The sequence below is a fragment of the Mesitornis unicolor genome, unplaced genomic scaffold (assembly GCF_000695765.1).
Source record: "Mesitornis unicolor isolate BGI_N332 unplaced genomic scaffold, ASM69576v1 scaffold2746, whole genome shotgun sequence".
Classification (NCBI taxonomy): Eukaryota; Metazoa; Chordata; class Aves; order Mesitornithiformes; family Mesitornithidae; genus Mesitornis; species Mesitornis unicolor.
The window spans coordinates 6,298-16,419 of record NW_010190108.1 but is presented as its reverse complement, the minus strand read 5'-3'; the positions used below and the strand labels follow the sequence as shown (position 1 = coordinate 16,419).

The 10,122-nt window shown below is 47.3% G+C and overlaps 1 protein-coding gene across 1 annotated transcript; it reads right to left on the bottom strand.

The window, feature by feature from the left end:
• Positions 1–587: 587 nt before the first annotated feature.
• Positions 588–8,989, bottom strand: FAXDC2 (fatty acid hydroxylase domain containing 2). The gene is made up of 8 exons (XM_010186283.1): positions 8,942–8,989; positions 6,004–6,095; positions 5,801–5,904; positions 4,976–5,097; positions 4,444–4,649; positions 3,417–3,522; positions 1,885–2,051; positions 588–744 (listed from the first exon to the last, which is right to left on the bottom strand). The coding sequence occupies exons 1-8, from the start codon at positions 8,987–8,989 to the stop codon at positions 588–590; spliced, it is 1,002 nt and encodes a 333-aa protein (XP_010184585.1).
• Between the last annotated feature and the right edge of the window lie 1,133 nt (positions 8,990–10,122).

The window sequence follows — 10,122 nt, the reverse complement described above, 5'->3', positions numbered from 1 at the left end:
TGGTGTCTGCAGACGTTGGTGTGTGGAGTGATGAGGATGGGAGAGCCCAGTTCAGGCCTGGACTGACCTGGTGTGAAGAAAAACTGCTCAGGGGAAGGGTAGGGCAGTGTGTTTCTAAACTGACTTTCTATGGGGTTACATCCCATATCCCAGGTGTTCTGAGTCTCAGAAATGGTGGTTTTAATTCCTATTGTGTAGTTAAGGTCAATTTGCTGACATTTCTGTAGAGTGCTGCTGAAAGAGGCCAAAGCGTGGCCTGTGAAAACCTTAATAACAGCAGGCCCCGTGGCCCAGAACACGGCTGGCTCAGCACAGGCAGCTAGAACCAAGGGACAGTGCAAGTAAGGAAGGAAAAACCCTCTGAACTTTGTTTAAAAATAGCTTTCTTGAGCAGTCTTTTTGTGCATTAGGTGGAAAATAACAGGCAGCAAAAGTGCAGTCATTTCAAGTAGCATGTTTAAGTTTGGCTTTGGGTTTTGGTACGTGTGAACAATAACTTATTTCCCAAATAAAATACTATTTGGCATAAATCACTGTCTCTGGCCGTGCTGGTCCCTGGGCTCTGCAGGAATGGCAGGCTGCTGGGCTCACTCTGCCCTCTTGGGTTCCTCGGGGATGCTTTCTGAGAGCGGCGTGAGGCTGAGCAGGACCCGGTGCCTCTCGTAGGCTTTGGTTTGTCTGAACGCTCTGTCTGTGCCATGCAGGTAATCCAGCACTCCCAGGACTCCATAGCACTGGTTGAACCTGGAACCAGAGAGTAGACATCACAGAGAGTTACTGAGGTTACCTCTCCCTTCCCATTTCCATCTCCTTTGAGAGCCCTGACAATCCATGTGATTTCCACCACTGCCCCCCTCTCCCTTACAGCTCTGTCGAAGCCTGGGTGAAACTTCTGCAGCTTCCCTCTCTGGTGCCACCGTCACCCAGAAATGGTGGCACTGAACAAGGAGCTGTCTCTCCCGCACAGCTCGGGCCGTGCTCCCAGCACCGCAGATGCCAGCACAGCCATTTGAGCGTCTCAGCTCTGCAGTGATCCGTGTCCTGGCATCAGGGGAGCTTTGGAGGAACGGACCGATAACAAGAACTGGCACCATGGCTCTGGTGTTGGCCAGCACTTGTGTGGCGATAGGGCTGTCATAGTGGCTGTTTCTGCAGGAGAGGCACACTGTGGTCAAGGGAATGTGTCTACAAAATGAGTCTGGGAGATGGGAACATCTCTTCTCCCACTCTGTTATATATCCCTGAGCAGCCTGCTGCAACTCTGCTTGCTCCAGTGGAGGAGGAGGCTGGGAATCTGCCAGGAAGGCTTAATTGCAATTGTTTGGGCAGGGTGTTATCTGATCAGTGTTACTAATCCCAGTGTATGGGAGAGGGACAGACAGGGAGGCTCCCTGCGCATTTATTTCAGTTTGCCCTTGCTTTGTCTTTATTCTAGATCCCATGCAGGGTCTGCTCAACTTCTAGGAAGAGCCTTGCAGAGAACTGTCTCTGACCCTGTGCTTGTGCTGGGCCACGTCCAGGTGATTGGTGCCTGCTGCTTCAGACACTCTGTGCTTTCTCTCCTCCCATGCCATCTTCGGAATCTTGAAACGCCCAGCCTCAGCCGCGGCGTTTGTGCTTTGGAGAAAGTCTCCAAGTCAGCTGATGGAGGAGGGTGGATGTTGGTGAGGTGCCTGGCAGTGAGCTGGACTCCTCTGAAATCCTGAGCTCTGTTTAACTGCTTGAAGAATTGACAGCGTTCAGCCTGCCACGGGGCAACCGGACAGGCTTTTCTGCTTGTACGTGGGTTATACAAACCCACTTGACCCCCAGAAAGGAGCTTTGTCAGAGGTGCCAGGGCGCAGGCAGGAGGGGAAGGGGAGGCTGAGCAGTGCCCGCACGTACTTGAGGTGGTGGAAGTCGTGGAACTCCGGTGAGGGCAGGATGGGCAGGTGGTAGCCGCAGTGTGAAATGCTTGTTGTTATGAGAGCCAGGGAGAACCACGCTGAGATGGAAACGATGTGAGACCCCATGATCATCGGGCCGGTCATGACAGGCAGCGTGTTGGAGAGCTAGGAAGGAAAAGCAAACTACTTCATTAGTGGGTCCACAATGAGCAGACTCTTCTCTAGGAGCTGAATTGTTTCGCTGAGGTGATGCATCGCGTTAGTTTTGTGCAAACAACATAAAGGGAAGAGGCACCTGCCTCACTGAAATTACACAGTCATCAACGAATTAATTACTAAGCTAACTGAGTTTTACTAACCGCAAACACAGTCACAGCCCAAGCTCTCTAAGCGTGTAGTAGAAGTTAGACGTGAGGTCAAACGGGGGGTGTGAGGGCAGCGTGACTGCAGTAAACGACCCTGCAGTCAGAGGGCTGAAATTCAGCCTCACCTTGGAATCACAGAATCACAGAATGGCTCGGTTGGAAAAGCCCTCTGAGATCATCACGTCCAACTGCTCCTGTCTACCCCCTAAACCATATCCTTAAGTACCTCATCTACCCGCTCTTTAAACACATCCAGGGATGGTGACTCCACCACCTCCCTGGGCAGCCTGTGCCAGCTTCTGACGACCCTCTCAGTAAAGAACTTCCTCCTTATCTCTAACCTGAACCTGCCTTGGCACAGCTTGGTGCCGTTTCCCCTTGTTCTCTCCTCCATCACCTGGGAGAAGAGACCAGCACCCACCTCTCTACAACCTCCCTTGAGGTAGTTGTAGGTGGTGATTAATGCTGAAGCTGCTCTTGGGAAACCTGGCTGCTGAAGGGCATGGCCTGGGGACATGTGCAGACCCCGACTGCATCACTCCACTGTGTCCCACCAGTGGCACAAATGGCTGTCACTGCCCAGACCGAGTTTATTGCACCAGCCAGGCTCAGCTGGACTCTTGAATAGGAAAAGTCATTCTGCTGCCCAGAGGCTGTCGGTCACAGAGGGGGAGGCTGACAGAGCTGGTGCTGCAGCCCAGGACTACTGTTAACAGGAGACAGTACTTCTGAAGGTGGGATGTGTTTGCAAGACAAGTCTTGGCTGGAGCAGCACTGGGAGATGCTCCTGCTAGCACTGGTCCCAGCCATCAGCACGAAAACGATGACAGAATTCTGAGCAGTAACTCAGGCTGTGTAAGTGTCACGTCTGCTGAAAGCCTGGTCTGTGCTCCCAGTCCTCTCTGTGCTCAAGGGAGCACCACTCAGTCATCTCCTCATCTGCTGGAGGCCCTCAGATCTGTGCTCTTAAAGCCAGTGGAGTCCACTATAACAGGGTACTGCAACCCGTCCACAGCCAAGCTCCCTGGCAACGCAGCTTGGCCTCCTCTTCCCAAGAAAGAAGAGTCTAAGGACGCATTTAGGTTTCTTCTCTTACCACTCCTCATCCCATGGAAATCCTACTCAGTGCAGGAACTGGAGGGTGCCCATGGGGGAACCCACTTACTATGTGTTCCACCGGGTGAGCATAAATGGAGACCACGCCGATGGGGGCTGTCCACTCGTGGTGCTTCTTGTGAATGTGCTTATACAGGAGTGGGAGGTGAACAAGCCTAAGCAGAGAAAAGAGAGGAACTGAGGTTTTAGGCTCTGTAAGAAGGGAATGTTGAGTAACCCGACACAGAATTTCTGCTGGGGACTTGCTCACCTGCATTCTTTAAAATAAAGATTTTTAGAGCAGCTGGGAATGAGCGCGTAGGATTCCTGGCTTCCCTTTCTCTTTTTAACACAGAGCCCTCACTTAACGTCTGTGCCTACTGGCTGATGTTAAGTCCAGATAAAACCTGTAAATCGAAGTCCCTGAGTGACTGATTTGCTCAAACCTGGGAGTACCTCACAGGGGAGGACTCACTTGATGCTTCCACTGTTTTGACTTTACCAGCTGACAACTGTTAAGAGACAGGATTTTTAGGTTCTGTGTGCCCTTAGTAAGAAATGGCTTTTCATGGGGGGTTTTGTGTATATTTGTTTAAAAGGGAAACCTGTGTATTTCTGAGAATGCTGCACTTGTGTCTGCACAGTCTCACAGGCCTTTTTCTTGCTTTAGTGTTTTCCTCTAGCAGTGGTGTCAGTCAAAGCCTGCAGCGTCAGGAGCCAAGCCCTGTTCTGCGGGTGCTGGACGAGTGAACGGGACATCACTCACTGACCTCTTGAGGACAGTCACTCTTGTTCTCCTCTTTGCAAAGAATGTTGGGTCACAGCTTTTGTGCAAAGCTACCTATTTTGTTTCTTCCTTAGCTTCTAAGCTGCTCCACCTTTGTAATTTTACCCATTTTTTTGCTTACTGTAGTTACTGGCAGCGTTGCAGCACCAAAGCCTCATGTTGTAAGGGTGGATTTCAGGACCTGTAAGTCTTCCCATATAAATACAAGATAGGTGAAAGAGGGAGGACTAGGACTATCACTGTTGCAAGAAATGGATATAAGCTTAAAGGCATGGGGAAAAACAGAGACCTGATCCTGTGCTCAGCTCACCTGTGTGTATAGTAGAAGAGAATTTCCTCTATTAAGGTGAAGACGCTTAGCTCCACAAGAAACCAGCGGAAGGTGGGCAATTCCTTGGTGAAGGTGTTGCCCCACCATTTCATGAGGTAGAACATGGGCACAAGCATGGGCAAGGAGACAAAGAACTGATTAAACAGCGCTGTGTAGATGGCTTGGCGCAGTTTCTGTGTGTCCACCTGCAAAAGTGAAGTCAGGACTTGAGGCATAATCGGAAGCAATGTGGCTTTGAGTTGGGAGGATAAAGAGCTTTAAGATTTGCAGGCTGCTTCTGTGTTAGTTTTGGGATCAACTTTTTAACACGCAGTCAATCCAGATCTGATCAGTGGCCTAATTCCAAGAACTGCCTTCCCCTCTGCAGCGGTTATACAAGACTCAGCTTGATCGTCCTTGAATCCTATCTGGTTGCAAGAGGAAAGCATAACAGGTTCTTCTCCCTGCTCCTAGCCTGAGAGACTGCAGGAAGTGTTTAGCCAGCAGAAGAGGCAGAGTGAGAAATACTTACAGGATCGTTCTTGCCCAGCTGAATCCGATAGCGAGTAATGAAAGTTGGCTTTCCAGTTACATCAGCCACCAGGAAGATTCCGTTGAAGCCCCAGAAAGCAAGGGCAGGAACCAGTGCAGCCCCTGTGGTGTGAGGAAAGGGCAGAGATGTGTGAATGAACTGAGAGCTATGGCTAAATCAGAAACAAATCAGACTTTGCTGGGACCTGGATGTGCCAGGTGCAGATGCTTTAAAATGGAGTATGGGTAAGTTCTGACATCCAGGGAAGACCTAGGGAAGGGCGAAGAGGTTAGAGAACACGAGTGTCTCAGAGGTTGAAACTTGCCACTACTGAGGCTAAGAAAGGGCTTTTCTGGGAGGCTGGGGAATCTCTGTCATGGGTGGTTTTTAAATACAGGTAGGATAAGGTTGAGTTATCCCTGAGACCTTGCAAGATGCCTACCAGGCCTGAACCAGCTGTTAATCATCGAGAAAAGAGTTTTATAGGGGCTACAACAAGAGTAAAATTCACTAATGTTACTTTAAATTTTGGTAATTAGTTCTACTGAGTTCTACAGTTCTCAGAGGAGCAAAATATCTCCATAGGGAAGCCATTTCAGCAGCAGCAAAAGATCAAATTTGTAATCGGTGCAGGGGGTCTAATGATAAACCAGTCCCAAGGCAGCACAGTTGTGCTACATCAGCTGTGGATGGCTTTGCAGCCTACATGTGCCTTTTCAGCGGGAGCATTAGCGAGCTTGGGAAGGTATGGCCGTGTCCCCCTTCTGGATGTCGTGTGTGGGTAGTTCCTCCCACAGCAGAGGGTTGTGAACCTGAGTCACTCACCAAGGAAGAAAATTGTCCATTCGTCTCCCTCACACAGGTGGTAGAACTTTAGCCACGTTGTTTGCCAGAAATGGCCTGAATTGTCCCAGATATTGTGCGTGTACCTGTGGGGATAAATGTTCTTGGTTGCCCACCTTTTCCTCATCAACCTTATCCCCCCTCTGCAGAAAAGTTTCTCCTCAAGCCCCTTTGTTCAAACTCACCTAGAAACAGCATTTGCTAGGGCAGTGAATACGAGCAGGCCTGTGCTGAAGACATAGGCAGTGATCTTCATGGCATGCCAGAGCTTCTCTTCCTGTGAGCAAGCAACAAGAGTGAGCATCTGCTGCTGTGTCCTGCACGAGCATCTGCTGTGTTTGAAGTGCAGGAGGTCAGGGCAGTCCTATGCTGGGCTGTTTTGTTTCACAAACTCTCTAAAGAACATAATAACAAAGCTGTTATGGGATACTGCGTGTAATTGAGTGGGGAGTACACATACACATCCATCTGCCATGCGTGCAGAGACCTGAAGTGTCACTGCCATGGGATTTCTCTGGAATAACCAAAGGGAGAGAAAGGACCATGGATTTTTCCCTCATATTTGGCACATGTCTTGTTACCTGGAGGACTGTAATGTAAGGGGCTTCTGGATAACTCGGAGCAGTAGGAAAGGAAGATCTGGGGGTAAGGAATGGTGCTCCGTCTCAACACCTCCCTCACTCAGCTTTTCCTCCCTCCCAGTATGCAGTGTGCTTTCTCCCCGCAGTAGCCAGGAGCTGTTGTGCTGAGAGGATCTGATCAACAGCTCCAGTTAATCCAGAACCACTCCTCTCAACTTTCCTCTTTAATTTGAAGACCAATTCTGAATCAGTCTCACATGCCCAGAAGCTCCCCATTTTTTTCCCCCATGTAAAAGGGATGCTTATACAGGATATTACCTTTCCTTGCACAACTCTCTTTGATGTGCCTTTAGTCCATCACAGTTGCAACTCAGCCCTGGTACTGAGAGCACAACTTGTCTGGTAGGTACCATGTGCCATCTGTATAGGCTCAATTACAAGGAGCTAAAACACTCAGCTTCTCAAAAGTACTTCTCCAAATCCCTGCTCTCAATCACAGAGATGTTATTTACCCAAGAAATATTCCTGTTTACAGCACCAGGGCAGCTGTGATGTTAACAGGACTGTGTTATCACAGTAAGGATTATAACTACACAAAGCAACTGCAAGAGAGTCAGAAAACTACTAGTGAGACCTTCTGATTCCAGGAATAAGTATATCCAAAAAACAGCATTCAATATGGTTGAGCATTTAGATATAAAAAACCAAGTTGTTTAGCCAGTGTATGACAAATGTGCAATTAACTATTTGTCTTTTAGAGCAGACAAAGTTGGAATTGGTTCTGGAGTTCTACAATCTTAGTCTGGGTTTTCTTGGGTGAATATGCATTATATTTATCTGTAGGATAAAGGTTTTTTGTTTGGTGTTTGTTTGTAAATCAAGGCAACTGTAAAATAACACAGTGTAATAACCAGCTAGTGCCTTGTTCGTTACTCTGTCCTTCCTGTTTTTTAACCGTGGTGTTGTGCTGCACAAACAGACTGGAGTAAAAATAGTATGATTCATCACTGCTGTGCTGCCTGTCTCCTGTCAGAGAGGACAAACAAGCAAGACAGCTCCCTAATGAGTGTGGAGTGCAGGTGTGTTTAGGGTAATGCAATATAGAGGAACCCTCTCTCTGGGGCTTTCAGTGCCGAGAGCTTCTTTAAGCCTCTACAGAACATTAAACAGCGACCAGGACTTGTCAGCACTATTTATCTGTCCCAGGACAGAACTTTGCTCATTAGCACTGAAACTTTCCTCATTAAAACAAACAATCATTGGTCCTATCTTTTTTTTTTTAATCAAGTTGGCAACTGAGGAGGAAGTAATTTAACGGGCTCTTGCCATACGGTTTGATATTTTTGAACCCTGTGAGTTTATATTAGAAGCAATGCAATCATCTGCCATCACTGGGTGTGCTGAACTAGAAATGCAAGGCTGGCAAAAGCCACCTATTCCAGCTTGAGATACCGCGTGCTGGATTCCAGGTTCAAGATTTGCTCTCTTAGCAGTTTCATGCTTCCAATTGCATCCATGTTATGCCTCGTGTGCTGACACGAGATAAAGCTTTCTCAGTCTTTAGACCCTGGAACACCATCTATATATTTAGAAAAGAGGTTACAAAAGCTCAGAAAAGCATAGAGCTTTGTAACAGAATTGGATCCTACGAATCCTTGTTTCTCTTGGGATAAAAAAAAGAACGTATCAAAGAAAAACTCTGATGTCTTACAAATGGCAGGATTTTCAGATAGACCAAATAGTATTTCAGATTCTTTAGCATCTTCCAGCTGAAGAACTCCAAGGATTTTAAAAACCCTAGTAACTCCTAATACTTACCTGTGTAGGTCCTGCTTTCAGATAGCTGCTCTGTCCTAAAGCTCAGCATTTAAGCTACTTTAAAAGCCTTTTGGCTAGAAATTGTCTTGTTTAGAGACTGTGTTTTTACTGCACATGACAAAGTGATTACATGAATGAATCTCACACAGCTGAAGCAGAGAAGTTTACATAGGAAAAAAACCAACAACTTGTTCATCAGGTCCAAGTGCTAACACCCTGTTTCTCTTTATGCCAACAGCTTCAGCCCAGTAGTTTCCAAACTAGTTGTAATTAGTAATTTCCAAACTCGTTTCCAAATCAATGGATTGCTTGAGATCTTGTCCTTAAAGGGGTTGTGTAAGTTGGCAAATTCCTTAAGTGCAGAACAGGATTGCTGCCTGCAACATAAAGAGACTGGGGCACACCATGGTGTTTAGCAGGATCACTCTGAGCGCTGGGCCCAGTCAGGGGTCACAGCTGCTGGCTACAGCCAAGTGTTGTGGTCTGCTGCCATGCAAGCAAAGAAAACAGGAGCTTCACCGCTCGGTGCTGTAGCTTCACTCCACTCGAAGGGAAAAACTGCTGGGAAAATGCTGCTGTAGTGATACAAGATGAGCTCCTACTTGTGCTGAAGTGATCAGAGCATGGATGTGTCTGTCACTTTACTTGGAAGATGATTTAACACATCCAGCCTTCTAAAGCACCCCCATACTACATCCTTTGAAAGACAACCTTGAGCCTTTACCTGCTTCTGCTGCTCAGCCATGGTGGGGTATCCAGAGTCTTTTTTCATCTGAAAGAAGAGGTGATCTCAGTAAGTGAACCTTGCACAGCTGGAGAATAGAAGAATATACTGCTGACAACAGTAAATCTCCTCAACTTCAAGCTCATCTGCAAAACTATGGCATATTTATTCTTTGTGTTCGGTCCTGTCCTTCACATTGGCCATGGAGCAAAGCTGAGCTCTTGAGAAGAAAAATCCCTCTATTTCCTGATGAGTTACTGTTGTCCCAGAAGACTGCCCAGAGAGGTTGTGGAGTCTCCTTCTCTGGAGACATTCAAGGCCAACCTGGACACGTTCTTGTGTGACCTGGTCTGGTGATCCTGCTCTGGCAGGGGTTGGACTGGATGAGCTTTCGAGGTCCCTTCCTACTCCTGAGATTCTGTGATTCTGTGACTAACAGGGATGCAAGTGTAACAAGGAAAAATGGGAGAACAGCCAAAACCAAAGCTTTTGATGGTGGCACTGGTGTGTTGTGGCACAGCTGCCTGCCTTGATCTGGCCCAGGAATACATTGCACTCGGTAGGAACTCCAGGCCAGCACAGACTGCAACGACGACAAGGTACATGGGCAAGTGAGAAAATCATCTTTGCTTCGAATCCCACTATGGTCAAATTAAGGGTTTAAAGACCTAAATGGACAAGTGGCCACCTGTCATAAATCTATGTGCATTTGGCTGTGGCTTGACCATTTGTTGCTGGTTTTGCTAAAAACCATAGATATATATGTATATAAAATCAAAGCCAAGGTTTAAGTAGCTGCTGGGGTTTCACTGCTGGCCATGGCCATGGCAAGATCTCTGTACTTCGGGACATGCTCTGCCTGTCCTAGGGATTATTGTGTAGTTGTTCTTCTATTGCTGCCCTCTTACCGTAAATTATAATTAGCAAAAGCTAACAAAACATTCCTTAAGGTTTTCTTGGTTTCACCCAGTCTTTAAGAACAAACACACAAATTTGAACTATATGAAGGCCAGATTGCTGAGGATTGCACAATTTAGTCCATTTTGCTCTTCATTCCTGGAAGACTATTCAAGCACAGGCAAACTAAGGTAACAAAGGAAACACAAAGAAGGTAAAGGGCACCTGTCTAAGGCAGAAAGAAAACCAGTTGGAAACCTGTTCATTACAAAGATGATATTCTA

What these genes read in the sequence shown, in the direction of transcription:
- FAXDC2 (XM_010186283.1), bottom strand. Translation starts at nt 8,989, where the DNA reads ATGAAAAAAGACTCTGGATACCCCACCATGGCTGAGCAGCAGAAGCAG. An exon ending in CTAGCAAATGCTGTTTCTAG is followed by an intron (nt 5,905 to 6,003) that starts GTGAGTTTGAAC and finishes TTATCCCCACAG; the next exon opens with GTACACGCACAATATCTGGG. An exon ending in ATGGACAATTTTCTTCCTTG is followed by an intron (nt 5,098 to 5,800) that starts GTGAGTGACTCA and finishes CTCACACCACAG; the next exon opens with GGGCTGCACTGGTTCCTGCC.